Source organism: Penicillium daleae (assembly GCF_028827525.1).
Source record: "Penicillium daleae strain IBT 16125 chromosome Unknown utg000006l_segment0_segment0, whole genome shotgun sequence".
Taxonomy (NCBI): Eukaryota; Fungi; Ascomycota; class Eurotiomycetes; order Eurotiales; family Aspergillaceae; genus Penicillium; species Penicillium daleae.
The window spans coordinates 1,235,110-1,254,814 of NW_026623154.1; the positions used below are offsets into that span (position 1 = coordinate 1,235,110).

General features: G+C 51.6%; 4 protein-coding genes across 4 annotated transcripts; 1 reads left to right on the forward strand and 3 right to left on the reverse strand.

Moving 5' to 3' along the window:
• Nucleotides 1-4,587: 4,587 nt before the first annotated feature.
• N7458_006177 (uncharacterized protein) lies at nucleotides 4,588-7,857 on the reverse strand (the record flags this gene model as incomplete). Its single annotated transcript, XM_056909559.1, has 1 exon — nucleotides 4,588-7,857. The coding sequence occupies one exon, from the start codon at nucleotides 7,855-7,857 to the stop codon at nucleotides 4,588-4,590; it is 3,270 nt and encodes a 1,089-aa protein (XP_056765263.1).
• A 513-nt stretch (nucleotides 7,858-8,370) lies between these two features.
• Nucleotides 8,371-10,285, reverse strand: N7458_006178 (MFS transporter; the record flags this gene model as incomplete). The annotated part of the gene is made up of 4 exons (XM_056909560.1): nucleotides 8,371-9,527; nucleotides 9,610-9,666; nucleotides 9,735-10,100; nucleotides 10,210-10,285. 4 exons carry the CDS (start codon nucleotides 10,283-10,285, stop codon nucleotides 8,371-8,373), a joined length of 1,656 nt encoding a protein of 551 aa, XP_056765264.1.
• A 1,394-nt stretch (nucleotides 10,286-11,679) lies between these two features.
• On the reverse strand, nucleotides 11,680-14,197 carry sip5 (Sip5p; the record flags this gene model as incomplete). Its single annotated transcript, XM_056909561.1, has 2 exons — nucleotides 11,680-13,746; nucleotides 13,826-14,197. 2 exons carry the CDS (start codon nucleotides 14,195-14,197, stop codon nucleotides 11,680-11,682), a joined length of 2,439 nt encoding a protein of 812 aa, XP_056765265.1.
• A 1,380-nt stretch (nucleotides 14,198-15,577) lies between these two features.
• N7458_006180 (uncharacterized protein) lies at nucleotides 15,578-18,468 on the forward strand (the record flags this gene model as incomplete). Its single annotated transcript, XM_056909562.1, has 5 exons — nucleotides 15,578-17,169; nucleotides 17,480-17,541; nucleotides 17,661-18,023; nucleotides 18,166-18,272; nucleotides 18,418-18,468. 5 exons carry the CDS (start codon nucleotides 15,578-15,580, stop codon nucleotides 18,466-18,468), a joined length of 2,175 nt encoding a protein of 724 aa, XP_056765266.1.
• Between the last annotated feature and the right edge of the window lie 1,237 nt (nucleotides 18,469-19,705).

The following is a 19,705-nucleotide window of genomic DNA, read 5'->3' on the forward strand; positions in this document are numbered from 1 at the left end:
CCTCCTGTCCTGATTATTATTGTTCCAAAAAGACTGGAAGGGCTGGAGAAGCGTCCGATGGCGGAGAAAGAGCGGGCCCTCTGGGGTGGAGGCTTCTCGCAAGCTTACCATTTTCGGATCTGTGGATGAGTAATGAATAATAACGAATGGTTGAAACTGGAATGGGACCCGCCAGAGTCGGTTTTCATGCCGAGTTGCTGATCCAGGTCCCACTGTCAAGAAGATCAATGCAACGAAATGAGGATCATGGAAGTTGACACGAATCATTTGGATAAGACAAGAAGACAAGAATGGGCTTATGTAGAAGACACTTGTATTACGCACAAACAAACGGTTCCTATAAATCTCGATGGGCCGACTCCTTGGTCCAATACATATGGCGAAGCTCCATGCTCATCCACTCAAAGATTGCAAATTCGCCGTCGGATGGTATTCCGAGCGGTGCCTAGCTACACTACGGAGTACTTCTCCATAGCAATTCAACTACCCTTGTCTCTGCATTCATCTATTACTAAGTCGAGCGGGTCTGGAACCCCCAGGAACGCCAACGGCAGCAATGGAATTGATCAATAACTATAAAATACATACTCCCCACAAAACCAGAGTAGCGATGACAAGAACGCAAGTAATAAACAAGTAACATAAAACATTTCATTTGAAGAAGATAATTAATTCAATATAAACTCGCAATATCGGGAAGCCGACGACATCTACCACAAGTTCCCCATTCCATTCGTCCTAACTCTTCACTCTCCTTCCCTCCGTACCTCCGTATATCCACCGTTAACAACGCAGCATATACGGAGTACCAACTTCCAAGTATAAGCCCCAGCTCCCTTCCAAGTCAATGTTCCCCCAAAACTGCCGACAACCGGAGCCCGCCCAACGCCCTCCACAAACGATCCCGGTTCACCATCCCAGCCCCTGAAAAAGTTAAAAAGCCCACAACCGGTCCGACGGTCCAGATCTTGAAAATTATGCCGCACCGAGACGGTCCTGGGACTGTCCGAGGGCCGCGGTTCCCGCGCTGGATGATAATTGGATGAGAGGGTTTTCTGGAGTTTCCTAGGATGCAGCCGGAATAGGACTAGTGTGGCTTAAAGTGGCGATTTTCGGAACAATCGAGCTGAATGCAATCAAGGTACTGTGTGTGTGAGGGGTGCAGTACGTTATATCCCACATATGACTGCATAAAATATTTCGCGCACGATAGTGTTACAGTAGTGATGATATCATACTTCTTATTGTCCGATCCTAGCCTTAGCTAGCTATAGAACATAAGATGAGCCTCAAGGAAAGATGAGAAGAAAAAGAAGGCTAACAAACTTCCTCCGAAAAAAGGGCCAAGAAAAAAATGTAGCAAAGTACCAGCCGTAATTCCTCATTCCTAATTTCCAATCCCTTTCTTCCACACCAAAAAGCATGTGGGGAAATCACGAGGGCGTCGGGGGTTTGCGGGGCGCCGCTAACGCTGGGCTGGGCCCAAGTTACCGCTCCAACTGAGTCAGTTAGTCAACTGTTCAGGACCCAAAGGAATCGAACCAATCATGAAAGAGCTTTGAACTGCTGTAACGAGGAAATAATAAGAGAAATTTTCAATAATGCACAGGAGATTCTGTGCAAGTACTGTAGCTAACCCTACTCACACTAATACAGTCAGTCACAGTCAAAGTGGACAAAGAGAGAGTACATAGAATACCCAATCAAGAAGCTAGCATCGCATACAGTAGGTCAAAGTCCGTCCGAAAGTGCTGGCCCGTGTCTGTCACACTCCGTCGGAGTACATACAATTACAGGGCTCGAATCTAGACAGCCTGCCCCCGGCATTATCCGTCAGGCGCAATCCACAACCCAGTCATATCCATTCATAATAGAGAAAGCAATCAGAAACGGGAAATCCGGGGATGGGTGGCTTGGAAGTTGGGGGGTCGGTTTGGCCTCGATCCTGCGGGATTAAAACATGTCCAACGGAGTACTTACTCATGGTCAGAAATAGATTCGAGAACAAATGGGGCCAATATTCTTCTGCTTGGTCACGATACCTCGTAGGCCTCTACATTCGTGCAAATAACGATCACCATCATCAAAGTATCCCGTTCGGTACGGAAAACACTCGCGGTACATAACCAGAGACGATTTACTTTTGTCCTCTTGAGACTGGCACAGCCCATCGCAGGAGCCGACTCGGCAAGCTCAAACCAACCGCCAGACTTGCCGAGATGGCCTCCCGAAACAGACTAGGGGAGGTGTGCAGGCCAGCCCCAGCCGCGGGCCGCCGTAGAGAACAGTTATACCCGCATGTTCAGACGCCCGGCGCAGAGGAGACCTTTTAAGCTAGAACAAGTCAGGCAACGGGATATTAAATCCCTCCGATGGGAGCAGTACAGGAGGGAGGGAGATACAGTCGCAAAGCTAGCGCCAATGAGATGATATGCAGCGTACCAGAAACCTGCAACAGCGACAGGCTTGGCGACTGGACGAATTATGGGGCCAGACTCAACAGACGCCTTCTCCCTGACAGAAACACTCTGGCCAGAATACCTAAGGCGCTGTTAATCGCCAGACTGACAAAGAACAGGGCTGCAAGCAATAATCATTGCAGAGTGTCCCACCATCGATCATCACGCCGGTCGCTCGTAAAGAGCCCGCATCATGACTCGTGATTAATAGCTCTTTTTGGTGCGGGGCGCCAAAATCCATGGCATCTGACATCAACCCGAGCTCAGTGCTCATGAAAAAGAACGAATCAACGAGCTCTCAGACGATCCCCAGGAAAAGAGATGCGGTGGGGGGACTCGACAGGAGCGAGGCCAGCCAATCCCTCCATAATTCTCCGTGGTGCACGGAGAGACTACTGTAGTCTTGTGGTGCTCGGAGACATCTGCGTGGTCATTGAACAAGCCACCCCACGTTTTGTCGGAGAAATTCCGAAGATCAAATCGAATAGCAGGCTAGCGTGTGTCTGGTAGCTTCCCCATCAAAGCCCCCCATCCCCATCCTCATCCCCATCCCCATCCCATTATTGTAGCTAACCTTCCCAAAACGGAGGTGGTTGCACCCCGCGCTAACAAGATGAAAGCCCGTATACTACCCCACGCGGCTAGTGTCTAGCACCTTGGGCCACAGCGAGAGGCTGATCAGCGGGGGCCTTGGAGCTCGAAGCTACTGTAAGAGTGAAGGCCAAAGTGGCGTCATTGCGCATTTGCCCCTCCAGCCAGAGGGGGTAGGATAGGCGAGACAAAGGCCCCAAGTCCAATGGGATGTTGGCGCGTGAGGATAATTATTGGCCGTACAAGAAAGTGCTCGCATGCTTCTGATGAAAAGACAAGGCAGAGAAACGCTGATTCGTGGTCCGATGTCACTTGTCAATGGTCGTCGTCGTCAACAGACCGGACGAAGGGGAATCGGTCCCGAATAGGCAACGGAAACACTTTGGGGGACACTCGGCACCCCACGATGACAGGATCGTGGGGGATCGTGGAGGAGAGGGGGGGAAGTCCGGTCTGTCGACTCAAGTGGAGAAGCCAAACTCGCGAGTCAACGTTAGGGCCAGGCCAGGGTCAATTTGCCTCCCCGGATTTTCCTGTCTTTGGTGGCGCGGAAATGATTCGGAATCCAATCGGACGGTCCTTGCCACTTTGGTTCATGATTGGATTCAAACCATACAGGATGGGCAAAAAGAAAGAGAGTTCCGGGGCATGTTGCTGAAAGGAGTGGGATTTGGCGTTCCCCGGAAGGTCGGGTTGCTGGCAATGAATGGTCCGTGATAGCACAGTACAGCTTCGACAGTGGACAATAATCGAGAATTATTAGAGTTATTTATTTACACAAATCATGGATCTGACACCAGGATATGGTACCTACAGTAGTAATTCCATTTTTTATGCATCGTGATTGGTCTCATTCAGAATAGATAATTTCAAGACGAGAGAGCCATGGGCGGTCATGGTCGATGGATATATGTATCTTCTCATCAGACATCTATACGTTTCAAATCCAAGTGTCAATCTTGCAGAAAGCTTTACCTAAACGAGCACGCGATCAGTTGCGAAAACTATTGTTATGCTCCCTCTTACGATCAATTGCCTGATATGGCCTCACGCTGATGCGATCTCCCCCTCCATCTCCCACATTCTACATAAAAGCCGAATTAAGCTCATCTCCAATGCATTTCTCAGTCCAGACTAGGTAATGCTCTACAATGGCGGCGACATTTGAGATTTCAGGTTGATCGAAGGCTTACCCGACCTTCGCATCAACACTGAGCATTAAGAACGCAATTCCAGACAGATCAAATCTGCATCAATTTCATAGCACGTAAAAACATAAACGTCGTAACAAGACCCATCCCATTCCGACCACCTGCCCAACAAACCAGGCCAGCAACAAGTCAACTGTAAAACCAAAACCACAAAAGAATACTCGCGGAAGGGGAATCAATCGATAACCAGAAAGAACAAAAGCAACCAAGTAAAGCGCTCCTTTATCTCCCCGATCCAGAGTCATCAATCAAGAGCAAAGCATAGCAAAATGCCATCAACGACGAAGGCAATGCGAGCAATGCAGACAATGCATATAACCCATCAACTAAGCACCACCACGGCCCATCCGCTCGATCGAGCTCATAATACCACCCCGACCAGGCGTAAACACTGCAATCCCCGACTTCCCACCACTATTTCCCCGTGAATGACCACCAGGAGCACCGAACCGGGAAATCCGTTTCTCATTCGCTGCAGGGGCACGAATGCCACCCGGGACTGAGCCAGAGCGGCCGATACTGCGGTTGAAGTTCTCCACAGGCTCACCGGCAGACTGATACTCTCCTTCATGGGCACCAGCCGAGGAAACAGAGAGTTCACGTTCAGGCTCACGCTCATGCTCGCGCTCCTGCGGCTGCGGCTGCAGCAGCTGTGCAGGTTGACCCTGCTGCATGGCGAGCCACTCATCAACGGCAGCAACGAGCTCACCCTTCTCGGCACGTTCCGACTTGAGCTCCGAGCGAAGATGCTCACTATCTTCCTTAAGCGCGGCCATCTCATGCTGCAGACCCTTAATCTGAGCCTCAAAGACGCGCTTCTCAGCCTCGTGCTCGTCATTCTCGCGCGCAATCATACTGGCGTTGGCAGCCGCCATGGACTCGGACTGCGCCTCATCACGCTCAACCCTGAGACGCTCGTTGTTCTGGGTCGCGGTGGCGAGTTTTCTCTCAACCTCACGCAGACGCTTCTCCCAACGAGCCTCGTAGCTCTTCTTCAAAGCAGCAACCTTGGTCTCGTGCTTGCTTTTGTACAGCGTGTGCAACTCGCGAGCAACCTTTTCAACGGCTTCCTGCACCTCGCGAGCGGTGGCCTCGGATGATTGAGAAGCCTGGCGAGAGCCAGCAGTAGAGCTAGATTGAGACACAGAGGCCGAGGATGAGCGTGCGGCGGAGAGCTGGGTCTCGAGCTCAACAATCCGACCTTCCAACTGCTCCTTGGCCTTTTCCACCTCTTCGACCTTCCGTGTGAGACGGTCACGCTCACGCTCGCCATCCTCCAGCTCATCTCGAACTGATCGCAGCACAGTTTCCATTTCCTTGCCACGACGATCCCATTCAGCCTGTTCCATCTCAAGCTCATCCTTCCGGGCAGCCTCATTCCGAACTTCTTCCAAGGCTTCTCCGACACGGCGCTCAGCATCAGCAACAGCCTGTTTCAAACTAGCAACCTCTGCTTCCTTGCCGCTAAGAGTAGCTTTGAGGGAGGAAATCTCCGACATGAAGCCCGACTTCAATGACTCAAGTTCTCGCGGCGTGATAGAAGGAAGGGAACGAGGAGTCGGAGCTTGGGGGATATCAAAGTCCAAAAGGGACGACATCTTTGACGGCGATCGAATAGACTGACGCATGGCATGCATGGGAGACCGGCGGCTTGGAGAGTAGCGAGCACCTTGCATTGACTGGCGCGGGAAGAAGTTCATCTGATCCGTGAAGTCGAGGAGATTGGATGACTCGCCGGGGTTGCCAACATCCCGAGACTCTCTGCGTCTGGGCGTGGGGGACCCCATCTGTGAGCCTGTATCGAACAACGCACTAGCTCTGTAAGATCTGCGTGCAGTTCCTGGGGTAGAAGGGCCAACACTGCGGCGGTAGATATCGGCCGAAGGACCGAAGCCAGGGCCAACGCTGCCGCGCATAGATTTCAGGGGTGACTCTGCACGCAGCTTTGCGAAAGAGGTCATGTCCGGCAGCACGGAGAAGTTGCTGAACCCCGTGTCATCCATGGGGTCATGGTCATCTTCATCTAGCATGGAATGTCTATCAGCAGGTTCAAGGCGTACGTTCTCTTTGCCGTTATCTTCCTCATCGTGCAGAACAGTACTCATGCCCTCATTGCGCTTGTCCTCGATCATGCTGTTGGCAATTGTCGATCGGTCGTACGTGGCACTAGCCGCAGAGACGAAGCTTTGGCCGTGGATGACGCTGGATTCTTCCTCGAGATCAACATGGATCTCCGGCGCTTCAACTCGGCTCATCATGCCCTTCTTGCATCGCTCATTATTCTGAGAATCTGCCTCGTGGTACTGCGGTGTCTGATCGAACGAGCGCTTCCTAGGCGTGGCAGTGGAGCGGTAGCCGTCAACACCTAGGGAGGAACGAGGGGCGGACCGAAGCTTCTGAGAACTGATCGTGTCGTCTCTCTCATCACGTCGGAATGAAGTGTTGCGAGAACTAATAGGAGACTGGGAAGACTTTCCGAACGAATCTCGCTGCACTGAACGGGACACATGAGAACTGACAGTATCATCATTTGCATCTGAAGCACGACGGAAGGGCGAGCCACCCGCCTCGACAGGCGCACTTTGCATGACCCTCTCAATCGACATCCTTTTCTCAAGCGACTCACGCTGCATACCATGCGACGTTCGCGAATTGGCAGTATCGTCTCTCTCATGACGGAACGGCGAGTTACGCGCTCTATGAGAACACTGAGCAGACGGTCCTCCAATCGATTCCCGCTGGAAGCCCCCAGACACGTGCGAGCTGATTGTATCATCCTTCGCATTCGGGCGGAACGGCGAGCTACCACTCTCAACAGGAGCAGCCTGCGCCATCCCGCCAACGGACTGTCTCTTTCCAAATGACTCGCGCTTCGCCTCGCGCATCTTCTCAAAATCAACGGTTTCCTCCAAAACCTCAGGTCTGAACGGCGAGCTCATATTTTGCTCCCCCTGCTCATCAAGTCCAGGTGAGGTAGGACCCTGCATCTCACGCAACTTATCGAAATCGACGGTTTCATCTCTAAGGTCCGCACGGAACGGGGAGCTAGCCGGATCCTCAAAAGCAAGGCGTTTATCCAAGCCCGGCGACATGGGCTGTACCTCACACAAGCGATAAGACTCGATAGGTTCCTCCTCATTCTCGTCACGGGCATCAGGTCGGAAGGGCGAACTCAGCGGCTCCTCTTCCTCTTCGATAGGAAATTGGTGGCGTGCACTGTCACCGGCACTGGCAGGGGGTCGTCGTTGACTCGTGTATTCACGCATTGTCTGGAAATCCACCGTATCATCGCGTGTATCGTAGCGGAAAGGTGAACTAGCAGGATCTTGGTCTTGTTCTTGGTCGTCATATTCGTCATCGTGAGTTTGAGGGAAGTAATTCTCGGTTTGAGTTTGGTCATTGTGTGTTTGGCGGGGACTCGGACTGCGTAAATCGACCTCTTGATCTGTCCATGTCTGCTTCAATGGACTCGAGGGCAAGTCTGTGGCGGATGGAGCGTCGAGGGTTTTTGTGAGGAAAGGCGACGATGCGGCCATTGATGAACGGGCTCGCACATTCTGGTAGGAGGAGGAGAGGGGGGAGAGTGGATTTGACATTTTCAAAAACGTTGAAGAGGATGTCGTTCGAGTTCCTCTTCTGTATGTGTGAGAGAGGGAAGAGAGGTCGTTGAGCAGGATCCTCTCGTGTTTGTGATTGAACGTGGAGCGGAAGCGGGAAGCGTTGCTATGTAAACAGAGCTAAGCCGTTTGGGGAATAGTGGCTGCGGTGAAGTATACGGCAGTGCGTCAGGATTCTAGGGCCTCATCAAAATAGAGAGCTAAGTTTTACCGTGGAATGAAGAACATTGGGAATATTCTATTTGAAAAATGTTTTCATTTCTATAATTTCGGAAACAAAACGTTGGAAGGTATGCAGTGTAGTCGCTAAAATGGGAGCAATAACCGAACACCAGCAGAAGAAACAAAAAAAGAAAAGACAACCATGACACATCATTTCGACCCATGAATCCCTAGAGATCAAAGGATAAAATGGATTCATGAGAAGGGAAATTTTTGGAGCATGGAAATCCGAGTTCGAGGGTTCTGCCTTCACTATGATGCCGAAGCAATTCACGCGTCAGCCGCAGCTTCATCGACATCGGCATCGAAATCAGTCACGATGATATGCACGACGTCATTCCTGGGTTGCTCTGGAACAGGAACATAGTGGCACGGAGCAGCAGGAGTAACAGTGACCCAAGAGTTCTTCTTCCGCTGGATGAACCAAAGTTGGACCGCACCCAGCAAGGCCACAAACGAACTGCCCCACCAAGCGAGCGCCGTACAGCCCATTTCAGTACCAGTGCTGTAAAGGGATCCCGCAATGGGAGGCGCAATGGTGCGAGACGCAGCACCGGCCGAAGCAGCCAGGCCGTTGATCTTACCAAGCACTGAGTCCGAGGGACTAGCTTGCTTGATCAGGATAAGCAGGACGGGGTAGTCGATGATAGATAATATGTTCCGGACGATCAGGCAGGTGTAGATGCCGATGAAAACGAGATTCTGGGGGAGGAGGGCGACAAATGGAACCATGAAATAGGCGATTGGGTGGAGGGCTGTCACGACGACGAAGAGACGCCACACGCCGAGCCATCCAGCCAGGGCGGGGAAGATCATGCTTTGAATGACAAGGGCGATGATACCGTCCGTGGACATGATCATACCCACTGTCTGTGTCGACAAACCGACTCCACCTGGGATATCCAGGAAAGCATGATGGCCAGTCGAGTGCCCACGGGTGTTTTCGTCTTGCAGGAAAATAGGTAAAAGATGATCGTAGGTCATCGAGTGGTATGTGAAGATGGCCAGTGCCATAACTAGCATGATAACCCGCCAGGTGAAAGCCTTTGGTTTCAGCGACTTCTTCCATACGAAAGATGTACCGTCTGCCTGGACATCCCAGTTTTCATCCTCATGCAGGCTGACCTGATTGAAAGTTCCGTAGGACTCGGCTCGGAGGTCAACGCCTGCGTTGGCAGTCGCACCGGAGGTCGCGAGGAGAGGCTGTTCGGCCGAGGTATGCTCAAAGAATTGACGAATGCTGTGGCTGTGGCACTGCATCTCTGGATGGGTTTCCTGTAGGAACAGCCAGCCCCCGATCATGCTCGAAAGCAGAAGAACAGAGCAGACCAAATTCGGTAACAGATAGGGGAAACGCCCAAAGAGACCTTCCCGGGGGAAGAGAGAAGGGTAACCTTCCGAAGGTCTTGCCAGTAAACCTCCAATGGCTGAACAATTTCGAATTACACCTTAGCACTGTATCTACAAGTATGGAGCGATGACATATTAAACGGAGTGGATGATGCTTACCTGGTCCAATAATAGTCCCAATTGACCAAACAAAAGGCATAATAGCATACGCCCGAGCTATCAGAACCGCGCGGTCAGTTACCCTACCCACATCCAGTAAACCCCAAGAAAATGAAGTAACTCACGCTCATGCTCCGGCCGTTGCACCAATTCACCAACCATAGTCTGAATAACCCCAATATTCCCATTCAACGCACCACCCAGCGCGCGACCCACCAGCGCAACCCAAAAGTTCGGGGCCAGACCGACCAGTAGCAGCGAGAGCATAGTCCCAAAGCAACCACACAGAAGAACAGGCTTCCGACCTACTCGATCGGATAGACTGCCCCAGAACATGCCCGTCATGGCTTCGGCGAGGGAGAACGCGGAGATCAAAATGCCCGCGTAGAAGGAGGCGTCGGTGCCATTAGCCATGTTGAAATCCTTGACCATGACCCATGAGTAGGGGAAGATGGAGGTCAAGGCAATGGGCTCGGCGACACGACATATTGCTATGATGGGGGGGTGATGTTAGTCAGGAGGATATATTCCACGGAAGTGTGTCACCCCGGGGAAAGGGCTGCAGACGAGAGCGAGTAATGAGGAACTAGAGAGACATACCCAAGAGAAAAAGCTGGAGGGTAGGAAAGCTATCGTCGATCGAAGCGAGAGATCTTGGCTGCTGTGTTAATACCATCGTCCCGTAGAAGTATCTAAGACCTTACGGCTATCCGTCCCCACGAAGTCGAGTCTCTTTGCTTGAACTTCGGTTGCCGCTTTGGTATGGGTGCGAGGGTTGAATATCAGAAAAAGAAGGCTAGCCCCCGATATTCTTTGAATGTAGGTGACTGTTCGAGGGATTTTGGGCAGAGTGCAAGTGCCAGAAAAATTTGGAAGTTCAGATAGAAGCAGGATGAAAGAGGGGGAGATAGCAGAGGCGGAGAAAAGAGTCTGCAGTTTCCATTACTCAATTCCCTCGAGGGCTCTACGCTTGGGCCAACGACCGGGCTGTTCCCGTTTCGACTGTTTCCAGCTCAGCCGCCGCCCCTTCGAGGAATGTGTGGCCGGGTGCGGGGGAGTGTTGAACGATTTATGTAGTTATGTCAATAGTGATGCTAGATAAATATTTCATACAGTTGTCTGTTTTCTGTTCTCATTATTAGAGTGATAATTGTTTCTATCATCTATATAATTTCCTTATCTCGTGGGTCGGACCCAAACAAAGTTTCAAGTGGCGAGGTTCGAACTACAAAAACTGCCGCTCATGTGAGCGGTGCCGAGTGCCGACCAACGAGACAAAAGGGAGTCCTATCGAGTATCAAGCACTTAATACACAATAAGACATCCCCTTATATAGTTATATGGGTTGTATATCTCTTATATAAAAGACTATGATGGTTTAGATAGTTCTACCCTGTCAAATCACCTAAGTTTTGCATTCTTTAACCAAAGTCCCCCGTATACTTCGGTCATCGTTCATCGCCTCCACCCCCTGTCTTTAGCGGCCGTTGGTCCAGTTTCTTAATCGCCGACCGGCCAATCACGGCACCCTCGGACCCCGCCCGGGCCTGGATAGAACAACACATCCAGTAGGCTGCACTGCAGCGTTTGTATACAGTCAATAGCTCGTATACAGTACAGACAGGGAAACTAAACCCCAGTTAAGCATCTACGTAGTAAGAACGGAACATCCAGAGAAAAGCTATTGGTGAAGAGTGATTTGAGGAATACATAGTATGAAGGCACCACCCCAAGGCTCGAGGCAACAAGACAGGAAAAGGGAGGTGTCAATGATGGACATATCTCTATCATGGATGAAGGAAAAGGAGGTCGGACATAGAATGAAAAAAATCTGTGTGCTATGGAAAATAACAATGAATGAAGGGAGCAATACGCCCGAGAAAAAAAAGACCGGAAGAAGCCGCCACATTGAACAAAAACAATCAAGGAAAAAAAACACCAATCCTTCCTTGCGACGCCGGCTGGATCCATCTCATGCGTCCCGGATGACAGACTTCTAACGTGAACAATAGAAAATGAAAGTGAAAATGATAGACAGGGAGAAGAGAAGGTCCACTCCCATGATCATGGTCACGAGGTGGCCTCGGTGTTTGCCTCATGTGTGATCTCAACTGAACGAGTCTCAAGCTCCTTGGGCGAGATGCCACCAGGGCTATCTTGCGCTTCCACGGGGGCCTTCGTGGCGGGAGGTATCTCGGTCTTAGCAGGGTCGCTATCGCTGCGGGCAGCATCGGCCGAAGGTTGGTGAACCGAGGGAGTTGCACTGGAGGAGCCCTCCACCGGCTGCGTGGTGTCCTCAACATGTTCCGACTGGTAGCGCTTTTCCTCATCACCAATCATGGCCGCCAAACTCCGAAAGTTAAACAGCGGTTCAAGAGAAGGGTTGCTTCCGTCGGCTGTCACGTGGCCGCTGCCACGTTCGCCAGCGTTGGCTTCCATAATGGACGAAATTGATGACGATGCACTAGACACATGTCGGAGGTGAGACGGTTTCGACGGCTCCGTAGTTCCCGACGCATCAGGCGGGGCTAATGATTGATCGGCCGCATTGGAAATGGTCGTTGGAGCTGCCGGGAATTTTTCCAGGGCGGGCGACGGGGACGAACGATCAACGGCCTTGCCCTTCCCCACTGACGGTCCCTCCTCGACAATGGAAGAGGCGCTGCTAGCTTTGCCCAAGGCACACTCAACGGGAGTAGATAATGCCGACGTGCTGGCATTGTTGCTGTACAGCCCAGTCTTGCGAGCCGCCTTATCAGCCTTCTTAGCCTCCTTCTCCTTCTCCTTCTCCCTTCTCTTGGCTTCCTTTCGAATTTCCTTCTCTTCTCTCCTCCTCCGGTCCTCTTCACTGGCCAAACTCAACCGAATCGCCTCCATCATCATCATCTCTTCCAGGTCGTCGACGCGACTGCGCCGTGAGCTGTCTCGCGGCGGTGCAAGATTTGCTTGCCCTTCCTCCGCCGAGTCCGTGTCCGGAGCAGACACACGGGGTGGCGTGCGATCAGGTCGTTCCGTCAAAAATGCGAGCGCATTCAGTGCGGGAGATCCGGACCGGCCGGCGTCCCCCTGCGTAGCTCTCCTCAGCCCTCTGCGACTCAGACCGATCCCGCGGGAATCACTCCCGGACGTGTTCGAATTCATCAAATATGCCGCAGTGTGCAAGGCAGTCGCTGCGGCCGAGCGACGCGCCGCATGTGCGCGGGCATTGGCAAGTTTCTGAGCCCAATCCGGACGAACCTTGTCCGTCGTGACTACGCTGGGGTCGGTCGCAGACAAGGACGTAGCGCGACGGCGACCAGGCGTGGGGAGAGCATGTGGGGAGACCAATGAGGAGGTAGATGAGACAGGGGAGATGATGTTGGGTGAGAGACGGGCGCTGGGGTCGGCCGCATAGGTAAGGCCTCGGCGGAAAGTTGGCGGGGCGTAGGTGACTCCAAACTCGGGCTGAACACAGAACGGGCAAGCAGAAGGCTCTGAGACTAACTGTCCGTCGGTCGATTCAGCTGCTTGTTGTTGCTCGCCCTCGGCCGGAGCTGGAGCATTAGGGTCAGGCTGCTCGTGCTCTGGAGGGTGGGGATCCGGGCGCTTGATCTGGACAAAGCATTCGGAGCAAATGGGCTGGTCGCAGCATCGAGTCCGGTTTAGATACGGAGGGTAGTACAAGAAACAGATTGGGCATTCGGTCGCATCCTTGTAGAGATAGACTTCGATGGGTTGACCGTTGACAAATGGATCCTTTGGAAGCTGCAGTTCCCGAGGAGTCAGATCTGTCTGTGAACCATGCCTTGAAGAGGTAGTCAGGGCAGCGAGAGTCTTGGCGCGGGTGCGGAAGAACGGCGACGTGGATGTACCAGACGCGATCGCCGCAGGTAATGACTGGCTGGGGTTGGAGGTTTGCGACACGTCGGAATTGAGAGACTGCGACCGGGAGGTGATGGGCACCGTGAGATGCTGGATGTTCACCTCGGCCGCCGCCTTTGTATCACTGGCCTTGGGTGGTGTGTACTCCAACTCGGGGGGAATCTCATCGGGCGGGGGGATAGGCATGCCACGGGCTGCAGCCGTGATTTGGTGCTCCGCCCATGATTCGGAGAAGTCATTCAGACCTCTCCAGAAGGGAGCCAGTCGTCGCTCAATCTAGGGGGGGGGACCACGGCAATCAGTACATATTGCATCACCATTTGCGGGGCTCTCTCTCCGCGCGGGCGGGCCTTACCATCAGCTGTCGAACAACCGCCTTATTGAAATCCTCCGTTCCCACATAGACACCCTGAGTGACTAGATAACCTCCATCCACATGTTCCTCTTTCATACTGCGCTCCCGTTCGTTCACACGGGCGGCGCGTTCCTTCTCCAGGCGGCGAGCCTCCCGCTCCTGTTTCGTTTCACGCCGCTGTTCTAGTGTGGCCACGTCACGGTCATCTCTATGACTGCTGCCGATTCCCAGGATAGACAAGTCAGGCCGACTGCTTCTTCCTGATCGAGGGTTCTGATAGACGATCCGGCCACTGCCGGAGGCATCGGAAGACGACCATTGTTGACGGTGCGGCGTGCCGGCTCGTGATTCCTTGGTCTGGGAGTTACCCATCGTGACACGAAGGAAATGGAGGAAGGGGGGAAAGAGGGAATGGGAGGGGGCTGGATGGCCGTCAGGTTGGACCGAGACCGGCCACTCGATTGGCACGGCGTTCCTCCGATGGGAGAAAGGGCCCTCAAGGGGCAAGAATCGCGGGGTGGGGAAATAGACAGTAGAAAATCAAAGTAACGTCAAGATGATGAAGAGGAAAACATAGGAGCCTAGTCTTTAAGATTTGAGAGGTGACATGTGGAGGTCAAGTTAAGTTGGAGAGCTGGAGCCGGGAGAAGAGGGGGGGGGAATCTGTCCGGAGGAACTTGAACTGGGGAAGTGAGATCGGTGAGAGAGGAAAAGGAAAAGCTCAAGATGGGCCTGAGAATGACAAGGACGGGGTCCTACGGGACTACGTAAGAGGGCCAATCTGCCAGGATCGGATGTGGCGGATGCCATATGGACAGATTGGCTATGGTATACACTAACTAACTATACATAAGATTCTTAGTTGACCTAGTTGGTCGGTTGGGTATCGTAGGTAGAAAGATGTTGATCTCCGGTCTGGCCATGACCAAGCCAAGCATCTCCAAGCCATCCTGTCGTGTGCCACGAGACTCTTGTCATCATGGGTACACCTTCCAAGACATGCCTAAGTCTTGAGGCGGAGGCCAAGGGCACGAGAGCGATTACATCAGCCCCTGTGAACCCGAGGTCGATCTGTTGGAGGAGTTGGGGAAACGGGGTTATTTCTACACTGTGCAACTGTACTGTCTCATATCCAGTCTCTCCACTCAACTCTCCACTTGGGGCGCATTCGTATCGGCCAATCTGTCAAGATCGCCTACCCCGTCCATCAACTGGAGAAGTCAGGTGACCGTGGACAACTACATACGGCTACAGTGAATCACGAATCACGACAGTACCGTGGTATGTTGGAAATGAATTGATATCAGGTGTGGTATGATCCGCAGTCCATGCGTATAACAGTAGCAATACTTTATTTCTGTCTGAAAATCCAGGCATGCTGATTTCCCCAACTATGATTGATCTCTCCGATTCATAGGATGCCCACTGGATATGGCTAACGGTGGCAGTTGTCCGAGTCTCGAGATGTGACACGATGGATCTACTTGGGCTCTGCCAGACCTAAGAACAGGCTGAATCAGTTATTGATCATCGACAATTAATATCAATGATTAACCTAATGTGAAATCAATTATCAGATGCGACGAATGTCGATCCATGTGATCTAATCCTCAAACGGCAGGCGGTGGCACAAAAACAAATCGGTGTGTAGCTGCGGAGCGCCAGAAAAAAAGTGCGGCGATCTCAACCATGCTGCCCTGCGGCTCAACTCCTTCATAACTCCGGTCCTTTGGGCCCATTCTCCTCGATGAAATGACCGATACCACCGTCAGACTTCATATCTCTCCCCTTACCCCTGATATCCTCCCGGTCGTCCTACCACCCTCGCTCCGCCAGACCGCTACCGACATTTCCTTCCATACGATTCCCACATTTCCTGAAAACGGCTACGGCTACATTACGCTGCCGAGCATGGATGCTGAAAAGATCAAGAAGAAGCTCAATGGCTCAATTCTCAAGGGCCGGAAATTCAAGGTCGAGGCTGCCCGTCCCTCGAAGAGGGAATGGGACCCCGAGGATGGAGATGCCGGAGCTCGCTCAGATGAACCGAAGAAGGAGAAAAAGAAGTCCAAGAAGCGAAAATCAGAGGACAAAGAGGATGATGTGCTAGAGGGCTATGAACTTCCTTCGGATCGCAAGGTTAAGCGAGGTTGGACGGAGCCATCCAAGAAAGACCGACGAAGGGCGGAGAAGAGCAAGAGCAAGGGCGATAAAAAGGAAAAGCCCCAGGCCAAGTCTAAATACACGGAAAAGGAGGAGTGCCTATTCCGAGCGACAATCCCTCCCAACCGCAAGTCCCTTGAAGCTGTCGACGAGAAGAAAGCCAAGAAAAACAAGAAAGGCTCGGAAAATATTGTGCACGAGTTCGCCAAAGCAACTACTTATCCCAGCTTCCTCCGTGAATCAGGCGAGGATGCTCCCCCGACGACTGAATTTGAAGATGGGAAGGGTTGGGTGGATGCTTCAGGCAAGGTGAAGGAGGTTGCCAGCGACAAGGCTCGCAAACATGATTACCATCCTGGACAAAAGGCGGGTGCCAAGGTGAAGAAATCAGAGGTCAAAAATCTAGTGAAGAAGGAAAAGACCCCGGAGCCTTCGAGTGAATCCGAAGATTGGACGTCGTCCAGTGGTTCTTCATCCGATGAGAGCTCCGACTCGGATAGCGAGGCGGAAAGCTCCTCTGATAAATCATCCGACTCGTCTGACGATGAAGCGAATGAAAAGACAGTACCCACGAAAGAGACAAAAAACCCTGCTCCTGCTTCGGAGAATGTTTCTCATGATTCCAGCTCAGAGTCAAGCTCGGACTCGGACTCGGATTCAGACATGGCTGATGGGCCTGCTCAGGGGAAGGAAGAACCTTCTACCTCTACTCAGGAGGTTCATCCTCTTGAAGCACTCTTCAAGAGACCAGCTCCTGAGTCTACCGAGGAAAGCGCTGCACCTACCCCCACAGCGGGCTTTAGTTTCTTTGGAGGCGACGACATTGAGTCCGAGGATGAACAGCAACCTGCAGAGCCTCAGACTCCCTTCACGCCGTTCACCAAGAAAGATCTCCAGATTCGAGGCTTGCGGAGTGCAGCACCCACACCCGACACTACCATGGTGAACCGTCGCATGAATTGGACCGAGGCGGATGATATGGAGGATGACGAGAGGGAGCTTTCTATCGATACCCCTGTTTCAAAATCCCGGGAGAAGGAAGGGCCCAGAGAAGAGACCGAGTTTGCGAAATGGTTCTGGGAGAATCGTGGCGATAACAATCGTGCCTGGAAGAAGAGGCGACGCGACGCAGCCAAGGAACAGAGACAGAGAGAGAACCGGAAGAAGGGCATGAAGGGCAAGTCTTAGAACATTTTTGTATTCTGGGGTTGGAAACATATAGAAGTATATACACTGGCTTTACTGCTTTATAATACACATTGAAACATAATTCCAACAACTCTGATACCCTCGGTAGTTACTTGGACACTCTTGTGGACTGCTGGACTTCCATTGTCCGCTTCCAGCCTATCGTGTCTGCTTGATCACGTGGGACCCGATAAGTGGCCCGATAAGTGGCCCCGATAACCTCATCAACGGAGATGCTGGGTGGCTTTCCGGATGGAACAACCCAGACAAGATGTACCCAGGGCGATGTCAAAAAAGCAGCAGGACACACGTGCTCCTGTTGCTCTTCACACTTCTATCAATACTCTCATTTTCAACGGCTTCCAGTAAGCGATCTCCACACAAGCCCCAAAACACCTCTCGCAACAAGCTCCACTCCGCATCCGCAGCTCCCAACCCCAACCCCAAAAGTCCTTGACACCAAGCTAACACCCTCTCCCTACAGCACCAACCTCCTTCTGCAAATGCACCTGCTTCTCCAATAGCACCATCATCCCCCTCGACCCCTCCAAATCCAGCTCCGGCACCGACACCTCCAGCCTGAACCATGTCTACAATCAATACGGACGCGCGTTCAACACCGGGCCTGAACCGGAACTAGACCTACAGTCTGATCTACAGACAGAGCAAGAGACTGAAAAACAAACCGATTCGGACTCCGAATCCAATCCGCCCGATACAATCACCGAGCGCACGCAGAAATACCGCGCATTGAGCTGCAACGATTGCAATCGCAAGTTCTGTTTGGACTATGAGTTGCCCATTTGCAAGGATGCCAAGGAGGAGGATGTTTTTACGACGTGTTTTCGTAAGTGTATCCTGCGTGGTGGACTGACTACAAGAACCTTGCCACATCTAGTCTACCCAATATACCTCCGTGGTAGTACTCAGGGTATACTGGTTGATGTTCATGCTCGATACGATCGCTAACCAGACCTCGTTACACATAGAGCGCGACTCCCGAAAGGACGAGGCGGTGGTATTCATCTTCATTTTTGCGACTGGTGGCTTGCTCACGTGGGCTCTGCTCAAGCCCTGGATTGAGCGGTATATCGAGGTAAGACCTACAAGGATATCCAGAAAAGAAAGAACACAGAAGCAAATTAGTGCTATTGGATTGATTTGCATCAATTTCCTTTTTTGTTTTTGGTTTCTGGCTCGTGATTGGAAGCTAGTGGCTAACGTGATTGTTTCAATAACAGGCTGCTCGAGAACGCCGATCATATATGCCCGTTGGGGAACCCGAACATTAGATTCGGGATGGATAAAGCTTCCGCAAAAAAAGAAATACGATACCTTTCTTCTTCCCGCTTCCCCATTTATATTCGAGTTTGCAGTCCTGGTACAGCGCTAGTAGAACGTAGTGTAGTACCTCGCAGTCTACGCCATTATCTGTTAGGACTGGTTCCCCTAACGTTATTTGCGCTACTTGTATGTATCGGTCCCGGTTCTGACATATTTGGTCTTTTGGCTTGTTCAATTAGCGGGTCCGAGCGCATGTCGTATTATAAGGCACGGGAGGTCGGGCACTCCTTACTTAGCCAGTTGTGATATACAGTTTAAGTGTACATAGAATTGTCTCCGAGAAGGCTCTAGCTCTGCAATGGTCCTGATAGTGCAGGCTTTTAGTGGTGTTTAGGTTGGCGCGTTTCTGCCAACTTCAGACTGACCCAAACCTGTTCGGCGGCCCGTGATCTGCACTCATATGGCTGCCCCGTGCGGATCTTCGGGCTATTTCTTTTTGGTATGTGGATACATGGAGATATACATAGAGCGTCTCGTTGAGTACGGTTCTATTTTGACATTTTGACGAAAGTAACTACTCTGTCTGGTCATGACTACATTCTTACCTTACAAGATTACTCCGACGCGTCCTTACCTTTGAGAGTCATACTTGTAAGGAGTTCAGCTTGACGCAGAAGGCAAATCAACTTTAAATTGGCAGGTACAATCAATTAGACCTTATGGTAGAGATACCAGTCCAATATAGTTCGTGCAAGCTGTGGTTATTTCTTCGAGAGTTACAGGTGGCCAGTTATCTATCTGGGTGACCGTTCGTGCCCAAAATTGAGAAGATAAACTTTGTAGAGTAGCTAGAGATTCTGGTTGACATGTCACCGCTAACTTGAATACCGTAAAAAGAAAAAAACAGAACGAATATTTCTGCTATTGGCAGTCTTGCTCAGCCTCAGTACATAAATCGGTTGCCTGTTCTCATAAGGCAGCGGCTACAGCGCGATAAAGACATGTGCAGGCTGGATGAGCTGAGCATCGTAATTTGTGGCGCAGAGCTAGCGGAGTAGTTCGTGAACACATGTGCTGTACGCAGTATAGTGGTGTTATTGCTTTCCACGTTACGACGGCACTCTTTCAAACCCTGATCACATGACGCTCTAAGCCATATAGCAGCTTCCGTATTTAGAAACTTTGTTCTAGACTGGAATGGTAAGACAGAAACCATAGGTAATCTTGATATGGTTGTAGATAGAT